The sequence below is a fragment of the Apteryx mantelli genome, chromosome 3, assembly GCF_036417845.1.
Source record: "Apteryx mantelli isolate bAptMan1 chromosome 3, bAptMan1.hap1, whole genome shotgun sequence".
Classification (NCBI taxonomy): Eukaryota; Metazoa; Chordata; class Aves; order Apterygiformes; family Apterygidae; genus Apteryx; species Apteryx mantelli.
The window spans coordinates 140,753,346-140,772,736 of NC_089980.1; the positions used below are offsets into that span (position 1 = coordinate 140,753,346).

Sequence of the window (19,391 nt, forward strand, 5' to 3'; positions counted from 1 at the left end):
TGAAATCCACAAAGAAAAACCTTCTTTAATACTTGGGTTTATGTTGTTGCCCATCTGTTGGGCAGGAAGGTAGTAAACATGCATTGTCAAAGTACAGCTGTGTGAGGAGAAATGGGGTAAGAGATCTGAACAGCACCAGCGAGCACACACAGCAGTCTAGTGGGCAGGCTGGGGTGTGCTGTGCAAGTACAGTTGGTGCCAGGAACACCACATACCGAATGGACAAGAAACCACATTCTCACACTGCTGACGCTTTATTTTGTCTTATTCTGATCTTGCCCCTCTTGCTGCAAGCCTTATATAACCTGCATGGAATCCAGATATTTGTTCTGTTAGCATAGCACTGCAACCATGGTGATGACCGGTCCCAACAGGCAACTGCATTTAAATCACAATGGAGCACCACAGGCTGTCTCATTGTCATACAGGTGTTAATCCACATGAGATACAGACAATGGTCAGCTGGAGCTCGCTTTGCCTTTTTTGTATAGAAGCAGCAGCTCTTGAGAACACTTTGGCTGTACAGCACTTCCACTGTCAAGGCCAATGTGATTATGCTGGTAAAAACACATACAAATAAATCTGTCTGTCCACCAGGCACTGCATGGGCTTCCCTGTGAATTTCAGCACCGGTGACTTTCCTAGATACAGTTTCCCAGGTGAGTCTGAAACAGCACAAGCTGTCTTCAGAAGACCAGTACAGGCCATCTTAATACATTAGTTCCTGGGGGTCTCTGAAAGGCCAGTGAACCTCTAACAAAAGGCTGGATAGTCCTTATTCCCCATGGGACTGGAAGACCCTCTACATACATTCAATGCCAAGTGCTACAGAAGACAGATGCTGGGGGAACATCAAGTTTCTGACAAGGGTAATAATGATGTCCCATCACTCCCGAGAAGACCAGATATCATATCCTACTGGCTGGTGCTGAGCCTGGACACCCGAGTATGAAGTACAGGCAGTGTCCTGTGTAACATTCTGGAGCACATGCCAAGAAGGTATACGCTCTCCTATGGCAGCCTTGCCAACAACAGACAGGACTGAGCTACAGGGCAAGCTAAAGCCTTTGCATTCTGCACAGTGCTGCTCAGTTTGTGAGCATATTGTGCAAGAAAGAGGATTCCTCCCTCAAAGAGACCTAAACACAGTGCTAGTCAGCCTCTTATACAGAGAACTGTCACAAGAACCCTGCTCTCACCCATCAGAGGAAGATGACAAAACAGAGACAGCTGCTACACTGGAAATCACTAAACAAGCAACTAATGTGACCCAAACTGAGACTGTAACTAGGGCGTGAGCTACACTGGCTACATACACTGCTAGTGCCACTGTCCAAGGGAACTACACCAGGAGAGGCAGTCTCTGTACCACAGCTTTGGTTCGCAGTCTCTCCCAACCGACCAGACGCAACAGTTCCAAAAATCAAGGTCACAGAAGTTATGAGTGGAATCACAGTCCCAAAGACATTCAGTTGCTTATGTTAGCACTGTGGGTTGCGAGTCTGATAGAAGTGGGGCTTGTAACTGAAAAGCTTTGGGATTACTTCTTCTTTTCCTCCAGGGATTTACTTCCGGCCTCGTTTGCGGCAGGTTTTTGGAAATTCTGCTCTCTGTGCAACTTGGGGCTCTCCCTCTTCGCTACCCTCACTCTCGTCCACCCGCTGTGGGCGACTCCTCTTACTCCTCCTCATTCTTTCAACTCCAGCACCAGGGAGTTTCTTGGCAGACAGGGACCCAGTTCTCTTCTTTCTACCCCGGGTCAAAGGACGTTTCTTCCGTTGTTTCCTCTGCTCTTCTTCTCTTTGGCGGATTTTCATTAGCTTCTCAAAGCTTTTGGTGGTAGTTGTGTTCACATCAAACCAGTCCTGAAGGGTTTAGAAGGCAACAAGTTGGTACTGACAGTGGAAATACCATACCAAGTCTCTCAGGGCTCATATTAGAGCTGCCCGTGGGACAAGAGTTTGTTGAAATATTAGATCTGGAAAAGCAGCAAACTAACAAAGCTCCGTTCTTAAAAGTCAAATATCAGGTGTCACTCTGCCCCAGAGGAGTCAGATTTGATTTAGCAATTGGCTGGCTAACGGCAAGCGGAATGCTGAAGAGCTGAACTGAAGAGCAGCAGCTCGGGACAAGACATGTGACACGGCACAGCACTTGCTCCCCAAACAAATGCGTAAGAACAGCTCTATTTAAGCAGATCAAAGGCCAGTCTAGCCCAGGACCCTCTTTCCAACAGTGAGCAAGGAAAGAATACAACAAGGCAAGCATCCAGCATTTCCTTCCCAAAACACCCTCCCCATCTCCAACAGTTTGGGGTTTGGGGACTTCCATTCTGCCTGCCTTACCTCAGCATGCACAGAGTTGATGTGATATTTGACCCCACTCTCTGAAACAAATTCCTTTTCACAAAGGAGACACTTGTATTTACCAGCCACAAAGTCTCCCTGGCACAAAAACAAAACGAAAAAAAGAAAAAAAATCACCTATTACTGCCTAGAAGGCTGATGCACCTATATATTATACTTGAATCTTGGACAGATATAACCCACCACTGAGAAGCAGAATGTCTTATTCATTCCAGACTGAATGCTGTAGCAACAGAAACACTGACATTAACAACAAATTATGCCCACAAAGGATAGGATTACCCTGCAAGATGTTGCAAGGTCTCTAGGACTGTACCTGGAAAAAGTGCTCTTGTAGCTGTGAATCTACAGATAGGACTGCAACTTTAATAAAATATATGACATGAAGATGTTCCCTCCTTGCCTCAAACAGTGCTTGCAGTAGCAGCCCCATTAGCACATTGGGAAGCACACAAACTGCAAAGAACTCAGACTAGGAGATGGCAGGACAACAGCTTAAAAGGAGATATCTAAGGGACAGGGCAGCCAGTCTATAGGTATAAAAGAGAGCGAGTACAAAAATGCTACCAACCAAGGTGCACGTGCCGAGGTGAGATTTGAGTCCTGAGACACTGCCGTATACAGATTCACAACCCTGAAACAGGAGAAAAATGTGTGTCAGCAAAACTCTGGTAAGGAATCTCTTCCTGCACAAGAAAGTCTTGTTCTCTGCGACACTCTTCCCAAAGACATAAGAGAGGTAGAGGAAGTGAGATGCCAAGTCCTACAAAGCCAAAAGGCTTGTAGTAAAAAGACCTTTACAAGGCAGTTAAGATTTCAGTAAATTAAATATTTCCAGTTTCTGGGCACATGTGTAGACATAATAAAGAGATCCCTGTCACGCAGATACACTCACAATCTATTAAAAGCCTGAGTAATATGATAGAGTTTGCATTTTGCCTAAAGGGCAGCAAACAGATTCATTCAGAACAAAGCACAGTGGCAAGTACAAGACACTACAACCTCTCTTGCTCTGCTCGTGCATCTAGTGGCACAGAGTGAAGTACTGCATCTGACATCAATGGTCCCTGTTAAATTCTGCAAAAAGGGAAGCTTTAAGGGCCCACCCCACGTGGAGCTTTAAGCATCAATCTTGGGATACTAGATAACACAGCTGGAAATAACACAACCCTGAAAACTGGTGACAGAGTACCAGAGGGGGGGGGAAAAAAAAAAAGTCTTGCCTCTGCACCAAGCCCAGACAAAAGCCACTACTGACCCTTAGGCCTCCAGCAGTGTAAGTCAGTCTAATGGCCAAAGAGTGAAGGAAGCGGGTGCTTGCACTCCAGCAGGGAGGTACCAATAGTTTCCACCAAAGGGGCCAGTTCTTCTCAATGGATCTGACTTGTTACAGCAGTGTGGGATTGTAAGAAACTACATACACATGCATGAGCATCCCTAGATCAGGACAACACAGTGTCATGCATGAATCTGTTTTGGGGCCCATTTTCAGCCGTCAAAATAAGACTTAAGTGCTGTGCCAGATAAAACAGTCCCTTGGCCCTCAGATTTCCCCCTCTTCCTCCCTTCCTCTATAATTAGATTTAGTGCACCTGCTAGACTCTACTGCAGAGGCCTGTCATTTTTTCACTGCTGAGTCAAAACTTCACTCACACCAGCTCCTAGCTGGATGTGAAGCTTTATCAATCTGACACCAAGTTGCTAGCTCTGAAATGGGCAGACACCTCCCCAGAGGGATCAACCCTAGGGCAGCAGTCCAAATGGAGTCTTGGTTATACTAACTGACTATACTGAGATGGAGCAGAATTTCTCTCCTGCAGACAGAGAGACAAACTGCAGTTTCAAGGCTGTGGAAAGTTGTTGGCTCATACAGGCCTGAAATCTGTCCCCTTTGAGGCTTCAGAAAGACTTAAGGGTTACCTGGTTTGGGCAGTGAACTCTTCGGTACATCTTTATCTCTGTTTTCCATTTGCACAGCACATCTTGACTAAATGTAGGCAGTCCAGGACGAGTATATTTCAGCTGAGACAAAGAGATGGAATCAAAAGGTAGAAGAAATGCTACTCATAGTGTCAAGTACGTATCTCTCTCTCAGGCTGTGAGACAGAAGTGCTATTTCTCCTCCTACCCTAACAGCCAAACTCTCAATAACTAACCTTCGCCTGTCTCATTGACTCTCTACAAACATGACTGAATTTGGAAATTCCCTACAGTCCCAGAATCCAAAACCTCCCACAACTTGGACTACAATTCCTCCAAACGTATTCATCCCATCAAAGTCATAAATCATCCTTTCCTTCTGGGTTTCCTTTACCGCCTATTAGATGCTCCTGAACACTGTCTGAAGCTTGAAAAAACTAGGAAATACTACTGCTTCGTGGCAGTGACCTCAGCCTATGACTTTTGAGCAACATACGGCCTATAACTGCCTTCACTGCTTGTGCCCACTGAAAAATATTGCTACTACAGCAATTGTACTTTAAAGTCTTTATAGCCTACCTTGCTAAAATACTGATAACCATGGCAATTGCTACTTTAGCAACACTATAGTCTAAGATGACAGAGAGAGCAAAATCTGATGCCCTCCGCAAGACATTACTTCTTCCATATTGCTTTCCATGGGCCATTACACACTGGTAAAACTGGGCAGATGCCAGTGCAAGACTCTTCTGCTGTGCAGAAGACTCAAACTTTACATAGCATTCTTAAGGCCTTGCACCTTTCGATCATCTGGAATCAAGTCCTGCAGCACTTTCCTCTTGGGCCATTCTTTGGCCAGCTCTTCTCCAGCTAACTCATGGAGATAGTAGATTGCCACCTTTGCAGATCTCCTCTGAACTCTGCCTGTGTTATTTGGCTCCCGTTTTATTTCTTTCAAGCTCTCTGTTCTTCTCTCTTCATGGAAGAAAGCAACCTGCAAGGAAAAGCCAAAAAAGGTGAGCCCCCCTCACTAGTTCCTACTTCAGCTACTCTAAATACTGTGAATACTCATTCAAATGCCTGCCAGAAATACTGCTCCAGCTGTGGTTCACTGTCACTGACATGAGACAGAAGTGTATCCTACCAGCAAGACAGTGTATCCTATCAAAATCTGTTCAGGGACACAGCAGTAAGGTTTTATCAGAGAGCTTCATGAAGCCATTGGCCTTGAAAGGATACCACATCTATCTCTGTAAAATCCTCATGGAAAACAGGCATAGTATTTCCTGTTCTGCTCCAGTGTTGGGTCTTTTAAGAGCAAAGGAAAGAGTAATAGGAAGCTCTCACAAGTTAAACGTGGTATCATCATTTTTCCATGGAGCAGAAGTCAGGCTGGGGAAAGGTTTACTGCTACCACAGTGATTTACTGTTAAAAACTTCATCCTAATCACAGAACAGGAACAGCTGCTGTCAGAAGGACAGGGACAAGGACAGAGTACTCCAGAGAGGCAGAAAATGCAGAGATTTGCTCTCTCTTAACACCCACTCAAGTAGAGGACAGAAGCCTATGTGGGTCTCAAGTCAGAATGGTCTGAAGTATATGAGGGAGTAATCGCTATCACACCATCCTGGTAATGATGGCAATTTACACTTACCGGCCCATGCTTAGATCGGAGATGGTAGACAAGTCCTGCCTTTGATTTGTATGCTTTTCCACAGTGATGGCATTTCATAGCCATTTTCTCCAGCTCAGAAGCAGCCTTCCCACACTTTTTAACATGATATAGGTATCCCATTATGCTGGTGAAGCTGCCTGTGCAGCCCTGTTAATGCAGAATAAAAATCCATTGGAGCAAAAGCTCTCCAAGTGATTACAAGACCACTGTGTATGGAATCAACAATTTGCTGACCAAAGTACTATCATTTTTTCTGCCAGATCAGAGACAATCAGGTAAAAAACTTTTATGTTTGTCTGTTCAGGTAGAAATAACTTGGGAAAGATTTGGCTGAAGTTGGAAGAAATTATTTCTTACAATTTCTTTGTAGGTAGTGGGGAACACAAAAAAAAGGCTCTTATACTTGGTTGGCTGGTTGAACTGTCCTCGAGCCCAGCAATATTAGAGAGATTGTTAAATAAAACCTTCAGATATTCCTAGGATATGGTCCATGTCTCAATTCACAGAGGAGGACAACAAAAACTCCAATGGTTTCCTGCATAGACTTAGTAGAAAATTTCCTAGCCCTGAATCCAGTGATGAATTTGAGCCTGGGCTTGGCAACAGGACAAATCAAGTATGCATTAGCAAGTTTTTTATATTCTTAGATGTACTCATATATTCTGCGCTCCATCCCTCTCTCTAGCTGTGGCTAATCTTAGTATTTTCAAAAACCAAAGGCAAACTCTTGCAGTTAATTATGCATAAAAACAACTGGCCATCACAAACAACTAAGAAAAGTCCAGAAGTACACATTAATAAAATACATTTGATGCACACAAACAACAATCTAGTCTCCTCCCCATCCCCCTTGAAGACACCAATGCACAAATACTCAAGGATATTTTACCACAAACTGAATTTTCTACCTTCTGATTAATTATACAGTATTTTTCATATATGCATGACATTGCACCTTAAAATAATGGAGAGTGCTTGGCACCCCATATCTTATTCGGAAGACTATTTCAGAATTTCATTCCTCGGGGGTGGTTAAAGAGTTTATTTTAATTTAACAATCTAAATATATTCATTAACAGTTTATAATATTGTCACAAGGTACAATGGTTATCCTTTAACTTCTTCCTCCTTGACATCTTCCATTGAATGTATTTATAAAGTCATATCCTTGCTCAATCTACATTTACATATCTAGTCCAAATAAGCCTTTTAAAAAGAATTGTAATCAAAAAGAAATACTCTGTTTTAATCACCCTAAAACTCTGTTTTAATCACCCTAGAATCCTCCCTTTTAGAGTCAGAAGGGGGATCTGACAGTCACAGAAGCTGATCTTCTTTCTAGTATAGGCAAGAGAATGTCACTCATCAAGTCATGTGTTAAGCCCTAAAACTTCCAGTCAAGCTAGTGTTCACCAGACTCCCACTTTGCTTAGTCAAGAGGTTATAACCAAGTTTCAGTCACTTCAATAATTCAGTTTCTACGCACAGTGCTTCACACTTGCTTAGAGGAAATTATCCAGGCTTCCTGCTGCTTTCCTGGTAACGCAGCATCCCTCTGAATTCCCTCAAGGAACTACTTTGTCTTGAAAGCATAGCTACGGTCTTGAAACAAATCCAGCTTTTGCCAGTCCCAAAAGCATAGCCACAGGAAGTCTTATAGCACTTTATACTCACACAGTGTGTGCCACAGCTTACCTCCCTTGTACACTTTAGTTTTCCCATACGCTTCAAAACCTTCCGAAGGCGGTCTCGCTCACGCTGCTCATCTAGTTCTCCTCCCTCCTTCACAACTGGCTAAAGCAAGGCAGAGAGAAGAAACAGAAACAAAGGAGGTTTAGCTTCTTCTCATAGTGAACTCACTATTCAACACACCACAGAATGAAAGGTTTAAAATTAATTAAATCTCTGACACTTCTGACTACAGAAATGTATGTAATACAATGATCACTGGCTACGTACCGGAATAACTGAATTAGTGTTTAAAGGGAGTACACTACTCAAAAATCACTCTACAAATGGTAGTTTTAACATTCATATAACTATCTACAAACAAAGCCTTGATAAGAAATGGTCCCAAACTATAGCTGCTGGGTGCATGTTTCTACAATGACTTTTTCCCCACTTCTGCCTGTGAGAAGGGCTGACTCATTTTCGTGACATATCTTTTAACATTTACTGGTTCTATCATTTCCACTTAGCCTAACTACAGTTAAGAAGCTAAGCTGACTTACTGCCAGTAAGAATTATTCATGTATGCTAAACTACAGTTCAAGATCTTCTCTATCTCTGATGGTTATTGCACATTATTTCCTATATGATCTTATACTAAATATTGCACCTAAACTGACTAATAAAATTTGGAATTGAACTACATACCTATTCCTCAGGGCCAGAACATGTTTCCGTTTTTGTTGTTGTTGTTGTTTTGGTTTGGTTTGTTTTTTTTGCTAGTACAGCTGTAGCTTCTGAAACCAAGTACTAGGCACTATGAGAAATAACAGTAGTGGATTTTCTAAATCTTACTCTAACTTCTGAAAGACCTTTCCAAAAGTCCTAATTCTTCATAACTAGAACGAGAGACACCATCTTCTTTGAAGTAATAGCAAAGAGGAAAAGTAGATTGTAGCTTTTGTATCTTTACAATAAATAGCTGAGAAGTAAACTAATGCTTCTGCTTCTTTTACTTTTGAAGTGTAAGGAACTAAAAACTGGTCTGCTCTGGGTGTAGCAAAACTTCTACTTTCTGGCAAAGGACTGAAAAGTGCACTCTAATATCATTTCTTCTGATTTTTTATGCCTTTTTTTGTGTTACATATTACCAGCCTAAACAGAAAATCAGACCCTCTAAGATGCTGCATGTCTATCATCTTGGATAACATATTACCACTTTTCCAAGTATCCAGTCTTGCAGGAAAAATAATAGGTAGACAAGACTTGAACAGCCACAACATTTGAAAAACCACACCATACTCAGTTTCTGTGTGCATCGGGGAAAGAATAAAAGACTGGCTTGCCTGTAAGACTTCTAGATGCACAGTAGTTGTATTACCTGATTGTTATGGTCTGCCATGACATGGTATTTCATCCCTCCCAAAGACTTCAGCTGCTTCCCACAGTGATGACAAGTGAACATTTCCTACAAATAAACAAGGACATGGGGTGCATAACTGCAAACCAACCAAAGCACTGAGAGACTCTTTGGGGGAACATAGCAGGAGAGCAGAACATCTTATGTGGGCCTGATAACTGCCTGTTAAGAACAGAACAGATTCTATGGAGCCAAAACTTTAGGGGAAGAAGGAAATGCCTCCATCTTTGTTCATTATCCAAAGCCTGCAGCAATGGCCTGAGCAAAAAACACCGACTGCAGCCTCTTAAAGAGGTATAAAGGGCTGTTGTTTAGAAAGATGATGAGGATGAAACTGGTTTTAACTGCAATGCAAAACAATGTGCAGACCTTTCTATCGCTAAGCTGGAAAAGATTAAAGAAAAGTGCTCATCTTTCTTATTCTCACCTGCCTGCAATTTGCCATATGTTTCTTCAGTCCTTCTACAGTCTTTCTCACCACAGCCCTGCACGTTGGACAGGTAACTCGGCCTTTGTCCCGAATTTCCAAAGACCATTGTTCTTCCATACTACCTGTCAAAACAGAAGATTTGGAACAGAACTGCAAACACAAAATCTTATTTTTCCTCTTCAATATGCCCAGTGAATTCTAAAAGAAAACTGGTCATGTGCTACCAAACTCCTGTCCAGTTACATTTCAACAATTTTATCCTGTTTGCAGCTTACACGTGTCATGTGACAAGGCTTACATCACTCCTTTGGGGAAACTATTTGATTAAAACCTCTTACTACTATCATCCCCTTGTGAGGAGAGCTCTTCCATACATTCAGTAGAGATTTTTCCTTTGTTCATTTTCATTACACAACAACTTTAGCATGCAGGATAAACTTTTCTTTTGGCAAAGAGGCTTTTTGTGAAAGTAGTCACAGATGCGACCAAACAGTTTCAGGACAAAGTCTACAATTCAGTTCTACTAACCAAATCTTTAGAACTTCACTAATGTTAAACAGTTGTTTTGGCACTGCAGGTGAACAGAAATGTACCATCAGGCCAAGTCGCTCAAGAGCCAGGGAGAAGTACCCTGTCAGGCATGGTTTCCAGTTCCTGGCCCCTTTTTGAAATGCTGAGCAGAGGTTTTAGCCACAAGGATTATAAATTCTTGAAATGGGTTCTCAGAAGTGGCTTAACAGCCAGCTGCTTGAATTCTTATCATAAAAATATCTAAAGGCTTTTCTCCTTGCCAGGTAATAACAGGCAGGGGTTGTCCCTCCTCAGGCGGTTGAAGAAAAGTCAGTGAACTGAACAGCGCTTGGGAGAAAGCTTGGGTAGTTAGTGAGTGCTGTGAGCTATGCATATCAAGTCATTCCACTTGCAGATTCAAGGCTGATGTTACATTTCCTAGCAGGGACTGCTTGAGTCTCTGGCCAATAGGTTACCAGAAGACTTGATTTGGCAGCAGCATCTACACAGTTCTTTCTGGAAACATATTCTGCTGAGTAAAGAAGTATAAATATATTTTTAAGAGCTTTAGACTGAAACTGTTTTAATAGGCTTTTGCTCTGTTCAAATGTGATTGCCCCCTCACAGTCCCATTACTGCAGTGATTTTAGGGGAAAACCATGTGGAACTATACTACTAGGCAGCATGTAGTCCCTCCAATATCGTTCTGCAATACTGACACAGCGCCCAAAGGACAGCACCCATCTCTTCCCTATCAACAGTAAAGTGAACAACAAAATGGAAACACAGACACACAGCCATTGCTCAGACTCAACTCTTAGAATTGCATTTATCTCTTACCTGCTTTATAAACAATCCTGAACAACTGCTCCTTCTTACCTGTGCTATAAGTTTGTGGTTCTTTCTGAACACAGTGACCTTTTGTTTTGGACTTTTGCTGTGCTCCAGCTTGCTGTTTTTTTCCTGCTATAACACAAACAAGAAAGACCATGAGACTTAATTCTGTGAGCCTTTTACAAAAGCAAAGAGCTTGCCTAGGAGGCTGCTGTTCAGTCTGTCTTGGGGGGGGGGAGGGGTCAGCAAGGAGCCACTTTCTCAGAATTGTTCAATGCTTTTTTTTAGTAATTTAAAAATTATATTCCCCCCTCTCTTTCAAAATTGATAGCTATATTTAACTAAGAAAAGGTTACAGTCAGAATTAGTTTGACACCTCCTGGCTGTTAGTAAAATACATGTGTTCATCCACAACAACTTGCACAGTTTCCAACAAACTCTCCCCTGCAGATTATTTCCAAACTGACAGACCCAATAAGCATAGATTACTTAGTTATACAAGTCACGGGGCATTTTTAATACTTCTTCAGTCAAGGGCACAGCAAAGCCCAGAATGAAGGCTACTTAATATATTCCCATAGAATGTCTTAATTTCAGTTGTAATTCATTTTTTCTAGAACTGATATACAGTAACAAGTTCAAACCTGGATGGAAGGCAATTTTAGGATCCAAGGGATATCTTTTTTTCCATAAAAATCCATCCAGATTTGCCCAAAGTATAAGACATGGGAAAAAAAATTAAAAGATGATAAAATTAAGTTCCATTAATTACAAAAAAACACACCAAAATGCTAAATACTTGTTTTTAATTCTGTGAGAATTCTAACTCCTTATTCCAAGATCTTATTCCACTTCCTTTAATGAAGCTGCACAAGGCATGGCATCAGAATACCACAAGTGACACTTGCCAAACAGATTTTGCCCTGATGCCACTGAAAATTGGCTTCAGATAGGCTAGGAGCTAGGATGCCATGAATTCTTGCCCTACCTTTCCCAGTAATTCACAATAACAGTTTCCTAAGTAGGCTTCTGCTACAGTGTCTCCCAACGACTTTTTTGGGGGGGAAAATCTTCCAACCCCCTAACACTCAAAGAGATGGACTGCTATCTCATCTACTCAGTCAACAGCCAGAAATCAGCAGCAGGCATTAGTCCCATCCAGGTGTTTTGTAATCAGTATGGCATACAACGCTCTGAGGACGAGAACTCTTCACACTGAAACAAACACACTGTTCACTGTACGGCTGAGCCAATCTAATAACCTGTTGACAATGAAATGGACAGTCCCATTCCCCTATTGGGTCTTTTTTTCTTTAGACTAAACAACTCCAACTCTTTCAGTCTTTTCTCATGGGTTATGCTTTTTGCTCTCCTCTGCATTCTCTTTAGTTGGTCCACATATTTCCCGAACAGCGCTGTCCAGTACTGGAAACAGTACTCCAAGCAAGGTCCTACAGTAGAGCAGAATTACTTCACACATCGTGAAGTCTACATTCCTTTTCCAATGCCTCAATATAATGTCTGCCTTTTTCAAAAAAGCTTGATAATGTTTGCCCCTATTCAGCTTGTGATCGTAAGTCCCTAATCCTTTTCTGAAGAACTGATACCTAGCAGGTTGTTCTTTGTCTTTCAGTTGTGCAAATATTTCTTCCTAACTACAGCATCTTTCATTTTACACTCTATATTTCATCCTGTCTTTTAGACTGTTTATGTAATGCGAAGACCACTTTGAAGTTTATCTTTTCTCCAATGCACTCGCCATCTCTCTCAGCTTTGTGCTGTCTACATACTTCCTGTTCTGTCCTTTTGACTGGTGACAAATACAATGATTAGATTTGAACCTAAGACAGACTATGGAACTTCATTCTATATTTTTTTCTATTTTAGCAACTAATCACTGATTGAATACATTTATCCAATGAAAGACCTATGATAGCAACCATTTCTCCCTCTCCAGTTTTGCAGTAAAAGGAAATTAGAGTGGTTGGGTGTGATTTGTTCTTAACAAACCCACTTGTTATTATCATCTCCTCATTAACCTCCAGATGCTTACAAGTAGTTTGCCTGATTATTTGGTCCAATATTTGGAGGGAAACTGAAATGAAGCTGCCTAGCCTATACTTCCCCTACACTCCCTTTTTTTCCTCTGCTGAAAAACAGGCTTGGACTTCAAAAGAGACTAAAATTAGAACAATCATCGCCCACTGCAAAATAGAAGCTAGGCAGCAGTACCATACAGCAAGATTCACAGAATCAGAAATAGAGGTGGGGGGACAGCAGAGGATAGCATTTGGGCAGAAAGGGAGCCAAAAGTACCTGGAGGCTTATAACTAGAAATTACAGGTTATTTGTATTACCAGAAATCTTTTGCTTCTTCTTGGGGGAATCTTTAAGATCTTCATCTTCCCCTTGCTCAGATTTCCTCTTGCCTTTCAATAGTACTTCTCCTGCTAACAAGAAAGAATGGAAATAGTTAGTCTGGACAACAGCTTTGCGTCTGTCTGCTGTCTCAGTTTCTCTTCATATTCAATACTTCCAAAGAAAAAAGTTGCTTTTTGTGTGTCATCTAGACACCAGTGAGACAGACACAACCTTCTGAGTCAGTAACTCTGAAGCACTCCATGTTCTTTAGAGTAAAAAATCCATAGCCTGCAATGTCCCAACATAGAAGACATGGAAGAAACAGTGCCGTAGCATGGTTTGGGAAAACAGTAATACTCAGTAAGAGAGCAAGGAGGGAATACAGATACAGGAGATGAAGAAAGACCAATAGGAAAGACTGATGTTTTGGCTCTCAGCCACATGAAAAGTTTGGAAAACAGTTCCTAGACCAGAAAATCCGAATATCCCTGCTTTACTACAGCAACATAAGAGACAATCTTGACCCCCCAAACCACTCTAAATCAGAAAATCATGAGAAAATTAAAAAATTAAAAAACATCCACAAAAAAATTTAACAGCTAGAAAAGCTGTGTACAATGCAGAATACTGCTGGATGGTCCACTTTTGTACATTTTTGGTGTTGCTTTGTTCTGTTCTTAAAGGTGCCAAAGCATTTTCCTGTAACAGTGGGCAAAACCCTTAGACATACTTCTTCTATAGATAAAGTTGAGTTCAGTCACAAAATCATTAATTTTAACAGTCAGGTCACTCATAACATTATGCAGGTTATGCAGACCTGCTCTCACCAGGCAGAGAATTTTACCTATGTTTCTGCAGTGGAAGAAGTTTCTCTCTCCTAATACACAAACAGCATCACCAAGCTTGGAATTTGCGGTTGAACTTTAACAAGTCTTTCAAAAGTCATCCAATCTCTCATAAAAAAATCGGAGAGAAAAACAGTTTTACACAGAGCCAAGAGCGATGAATACCTTTTTTTCCTGAAGTTTTGTTAATACTGTTTTTCATTCCTCTCATTTCCAACCAGTAAGCAGGCCTGCGAATTGTCCGCTTGCTTCTCGACTCTGCACTCCCGTTCACTCGACTCTTCGATGAGGCAGAAGAAACGTTGCTGACTGTCTCATCATAGTTACTGTTCAGTCCTAGGACAGTAGTTTCCAGCTCCTCAAATTGCTTAGATCTGGAAAACATCAACTTGAAATCATATATGTATGTATGCATACAAACAAAACCACAATGACTCGACAGACAGCATCTCTTTCATCTTCCCAAGCACTCTTAAAAACTCATCTCACAGTTCATTGAATCTCCTGAGGTTTGTGAACTGAGATGTGCCAGCAAGGTAAAACATCCTGAACATTATTTTTCAATGCATCTTTGAGAGATTGGCATTAGAGAGCTACTCAAAAGCAGCAGAAAAAAAATTCATCCTACCTCAACCCTTCAACAGTAAGGAGCAGGCACAAGTTCATCTCAGTTTAAAAATAAACATTTATCCTTAAGCTGTCAGTGTGGAATATAAGGACTCTTCCTCCAATCTTTTCCTTCTCATAAAGGGCAAGATATCCTTCGGTATGTATTCCCAGAGTGAGAGCTGACACTACACAATTAAAGACTTAACACTAGTAAGAACTTTAACCAGCAAGGCTTTCAACAATAAAGACAGCCTTAAGATATATCCTATGAATCACACTATATTAAGACTAACTTAGAATTTGAAGCCAGCAACACTGATTTTATCTCTAGAGATCAGATGAGACTTTGCTTCACTCTTCTCAAATACTTCTCACAGCCCTGAAATGCCCAGATATTTACACTACTATACATGACAGCAACAATTAAGCCAGTAAAAAATGTCGAGTACATATTCTCTGAGCAAGTACCATTAATGTAAGAGGAGCAGAAGGAAAACAGAAACAGTTATCAACATAGCCTGTTGCTACCACAATACACAGAGGGAAACAAGTAGATCTCTTGAATGATGACTGTGATGGCCATCCCAGAAATACTCTCCCCTGCCCGAAGCTGTGGAGCTCATTTTGGTACAGAAGTTAATGTCAGGGACAGACTGTACCAGGGGGATAGCATGCACTATTTTTGAGGAGTGTAGAAGGCTGTTGAGAGGAATTCTCAAATTAAAGCCTTTCAGTTAGGATTTCTCATGCTCAAAACGCATGGATTTGGGAACATCATTTAGTTCTTCAAGCTATAATTTCTATCTTCCCAGTGTTAAAATCCTTTTAAAAAACAAAAATGAAAGCTTATACCAATTGAACTGTCAGAAAAGTGCTTTTCTAATGGGCCAATAAGCGAACTCAACTGAGATTCTCAAACAAATCAAAATGGTTGAAGCTCTTAATGCTGAGGCTATTATTTAAAAGGTCAGACACAGCTTTCCAATAGGAATCTCTCAGCTTTTTCCTTGCCCTCAGTCAAACTTGACAAGAAACATTCACATACTTTTTGTTTCCCAGAGATCTCTTGACCTTCTGTTGTCTGTGATGTTCAGGCCTGGTATCCTAACAAAGTAGAACAATCCAGATTAGCAGTATAATTTTTTTTCTTCTTGCATGTTTCTTTTTTCAGTTCAACACAATAAACTGCACTTTGAGGATGTGTACTATTACTTTGAAAGGCAAACCACTGTCTTCTGCAACAAGGAAGTGTTTACCCCTTTCAACTCTTAGTTGAATTAGAACAAGAATCAAAATAGGGACAAGGCCCTCCCCAATCCTCTCTCCGTATGAAATTCAATCTCTCCCCTTGCACCAAAGTATGATGGAGGATGCTTTGTCTCCAACTTACTCAGTGGTACCTGCTTTCTGCCTAGACTTTATCACATGATGAAAAGTATTTGAGATCCTAACCTACTTGTTTTTCCACAGTACTTCTTTCTTCCTTAATGAAATCAGTCTTGCTTTTTCCATGTCAAGAATGTTGCCTCTAGCCTCTTCTAAGTTTTCTTTTCATGTTTTATCTCAATTACATTGTCATACTCCATCAGCTGCCTGGATGTTTACTTTATCCACGTCTCAAAATCTTTCTTCTTATTTAATAAAGGATTTTTGTCATTTATTACTCTCTACTTCTTATGTTCTTATTAGGACACATAATGTAACAGACACTATTCACAATCCTAAATCAATATAAAGGACCTATTTGTTGTACATTCTTCCTGGCACGAGGAGAATCATTTATCACCTTCTTCCAAATACTAAGTGATTCAATCTCATGCTTCATTGGGAAACCCAAGACACAGATTTTGGTTATACTGACTAGAAAACAAAATTAATGCACAGTAAAAGTATGACATACAAAGACTGTGAGCTAGAAACAGATATAAAATTCTGTCACATATAAGAATTGCCTAAGGGACTGAAAATAAGGAATATGCATAAATGACCTATCTTCTTTATAGAAAAATGTAACACACGTGTCAATTGGACCCATGCTATAAAGTGTTTTAGTTATTAGAAATAAATATTATAAATTATCTGGGGAAAACAGTAAACAGGGATGTGACAGAACATGAGGAAGTCATAAAAATGCAATAACTTGTCAGAAGGAGATGCTGAGAAATTAGCTGGAGAGAAGTTAACAACGGCTTGACCAATACTTCTTGTTTTCTTTGGAAGAAAAGTGAATTGAAAGTTTGTATTACTTTGACATGGCTTACACACCATGAGTAGTACTAACAGCAGTGTCTAGGAACTCCTACATCAGAAACCTGGAGGAACTGCAGTGTGATGAGAAGCTGGAAAAGATTAGGCCTGTGATGTTGTAATGAGAAAAAAAAAAAAAAAAAAAGAACATGCATAGCCTGCTGTTATTGGCTGGCCTAATTCCCCACTGGAAGAACCTGGACTATAGATGAACATGACACATTTTAAGATTTTTTTAGCACTGAAAGATTTTGTACAAAACTTGAGAATTAGCACAAAGAATTTAAGGGACAGTTAAGGACCTGCAACAAAAAGGAAGAGAGTACAACCGATCTGTCTTGCCTTATTTTGGAGAAGCTGATAGAAGCAGAAATGAAGGAAACATCTAGAGAAGCTGATGTTTAAAGTTTTGCGTGGTTTTCATTTATACAATGTATAAATTGACAGAAGTCATTAGAAGTCATTAGAAAAAGCTAAGGCAAAAAGTACGCAGGAATGCCAAGGACTGGATAACAGGGCAAATAAAAGTAGCACCTTACAGCCTGAAAGGATGAAGAAGAGCCTTCCTTCACAGGTGTGCTATTCCTGCCTCCCCAGGGATTTGGAGGACATTCCAGAGGCTGGAACATGACCTTTTGCTGGGGACAGGCTGCTCCACCACCATGCATAAGCCCTAGTCTGAAAAGATGCTGTTTAAACATAGGACAGAAGCTCCGATGGAGGTTTGGAGACTGACGTGCCAACTGCTAATGAATTAGACCTACAGCCAGGGAGAAGAGGTGTTGGCAGAGACACCAAGCACTCCACACTGCTGTGACTGTCCCTACCCCAACAGCTAAATCCCTGGGACCAGGGTAAGCAGGACTGGCTGAGCACCTTTGGGGGAACTGCCTGCTCTAAGCCCACATTTTCGTTTCTACCTTCATGCTTCAGGAACTAATGTTTCCTGAAATAAAGACTCTCTAAGACAAAACAGCCCTCGCCGGGGCCAGGAGGCAGCAGCACCCCGCTCCGGGCCCCTCTCCGCAGCCGCTGGCGGCTGCTAGGCAGAGCTGCTCCCGCGGGCCACCCCGCGGCTCCTCGGCTCTCGGGCCGCGGCATCGGCCGGTCTCCCGGCTTTCAAACGGAAACCCGGCACTTCCGCGGGGGCTGGCGGCTCTGCGGGCACGCCGGAGCCCCGGGTGGGTCCCCTCAGCCGCCCGCCCGCCCGCTCGGAGACGGGCGGTGACAAACGGGGACCCTGCCTCGCGCAGGGCCTGCTCCCGGTGCCGGGCCGCGGCCCGCCGTCCCCAGCCCGCAGCCCGGAAGGACCCTCGGGGCGAGGCGCAGGTGCCCGCCGTGGGGGGGCAGCGCGCCCCCGCCGCGGCTGCGCCGGTGCCGCCGGCCCGCCCCCGCCGCGCTGATGGCGGCACCCATCTCGCGGCGGCTTCCGGCCCCGCGCGCCTGCCCCGGCCCCGCTGTCCGGGCCAGTAGCCGACGGCGCCGGTCGCGAAGGCCGCGGGCACTCACCGAGCCGCCGCCACCCCGCATGGTGCCGCCGCCACGTCAACGCGCGCCCTCCCGCACGCGCCCGGCGGAAAGGCCCCCCCGCCCGGTCGCTTCCGGGCGCCTCCTCGCGGCGGCCAGCCCGGCCCCGAGCCCTGCGGGGCGGCGCCGCCAGCTGCCCGTGCCCCGGCCGGGCAGCTCGGTGCGGGGCGGCCGCATGAGCCCGCGGTGCGTACCCGGCCGGCGGAGGAGCGGCGGCCCGCGGCCGCGCGCGCCATGGCCCTCCGGCGCGCCGTCCTCCCTCCGCCTCCCCTCGCGCCCCGGAAGGACAAGTCAGCGCTGGGAAGATGGCGGCGGCGAGCGCGGCGGCGGCGGCGCCTCCGGTGTGCGTGCTGGTGCTGGGCATGGCCGGCTCCGGGAAAACCACCTTCGTGCAGGTGAGGGGCGGGGGGCCTGGGGGGTGCCGTTCTCCCCGGCCCCCAGCGGGGCCTGACGCCTCCTCGTGTCCCCGCAGCGGCTCGCGGCCCACCTGCATGGCCAGCGCTGCCCGCCGTACGTGATCAACCTGGACCCCGCGGTGCACGACCTGCCCTTCCCCGCCAACATCGGTGAGGCCTGCCGCGCTGTGAGCGGCCTGGGGCGGGGGGCTCGCATCAGGGGTCTGGTGTGTGTACGGAGTCCGCGAGAGCAGAGCAAGTGTGTTTTTCCCGTAAATAAATTAAAGCATTTGTGGTATACTGGTTTTCTTATGTTTCGCAGAAATGCACGTCATCTTTTATGAGGCATTTGGCTAGGTTGTTTATACACCCTTTAAAAGATGGTAAATGCTAACATGAGAGGGACTTCCACATAAGACATTTTTCTCAGCTTTTGATTCTTTTTTCCTACCAGATTTTTTTTTTAACATGTGTTTTTGAGACCAATACCATCTTGTTTGTATATCCTTACATTGCCTGGTGTGATTTCATGGTGCTGTGTTTGGTTTCTTGTGGATTTGTTTGTTTGTTTGTTTGTTTCCCT

At 43.3% G+C, this 19,391-nt stretch overlaps 2 protein-coding genes across 6 annotated transcripts in view; one reads left to right on the forward strand and one right to left on the reverse strand.

Annotated features, from left to right (window-relative positions):
- On the reverse strand, positions 1 to 18,679 carry ZNF512 (zinc finger protein 512). 3 transcript variants are annotated; one of them, XM_067294550.1, is made up of 14 exons: positions 18,608 to 18,679; positions 15,685 to 15,743; positions 14,196 to 14,404; positions 13,182 to 13,274; positions 10,870 to 10,956; positions 9,478 to 9,602; positions 9,012 to 9,098; positions 7,658 to 7,756; positions 5,942 to 6,109; positions 5,086 to 5,280; positions 4,287 to 4,388; positions 2,938 to 3,000; positions 2,346 to 2,444; positions 1 to 1,865 (listed from the first exon to the last, which is right to left on the reverse strand). In XM_067294550.1, exons 1-14 carry the CDS (start codon positions 18,647 to 18,649, stop codon positions 1,566 to 1,568), a joined length of 1,728 nt encoding a protein of 575 aa, XP_067150651.1. In that variant the 5' UTR covers positions 18,650 to 18,679; the 3' UTR covers positions 1 to 1,565. The 3 variants fall into 3 exon arrangements, with proteins under 3 accessions (XP_067150651.1, XP_067150653.1, XP_067150652.1); XM_067294552.1 differs by lacking the exon at positions 18,608 to 18,679 and adding an exon at positions 18,396 to 18,448 and having other exon boundaries at positions 13,182 to 13,271; XM_067294551.1 differs by lacking the exon at positions 18,608 to 18,679 and adding an exon at positions 18,396 to 18,448.
- Positions 18,674 to 19,391, forward strand: part of GPN1 (GPN-loop GTPase 1) — a 17,371-nt gene continuing 16,653 nt past the window's right edge. Inside the window, exons 1-2 of one of the 3 annotated variants that reach the window (XM_067294555.1) lie at positions 18,674 to 18,808; positions 18,886 to 18,979. In XM_067294555.1, coding sequence (XP_067150656.1) covers positions 18,719 to 18,808; positions 18,886 to 18,979 — 184 coding nt within the window. In that variant the 5' untranslated portion in view covers positions 18,674 to 18,718. The remainder of the gene's footprint in view (positions 18,809 to 18,885; positions 18,980 to 19,391) is intronic. The other 2 variants (XM_067294553.1, XR_010883854.1) reach the window with 2 other exon arrangements.

Excerpts from the sequence above, each read along its gene's own strand:
- ZNF512 (XM_067294550.1), bottom strand. The coding sequence starts at position 18,649 with ATGGCGCGCGCGGCCGCGGGCCGCCGCTCCTCCGCCGGCCGG. Across the intron at positions 14,405-15,684 it reads AGATCTCTGGGAAACAAAAA|ATCTAAGCAATTTGAGGAGC; the intron begins GTATGTGAATGT and ends GATGTTTTCCAG. Across the intron at positions 9,099-9,477 it reads ATATGGCAAATTGCAGGCAG|GAAATGTTCACTTGTCATCA; the intron begins GTGAGAATAAGA and ends GTTTATTTGTAG.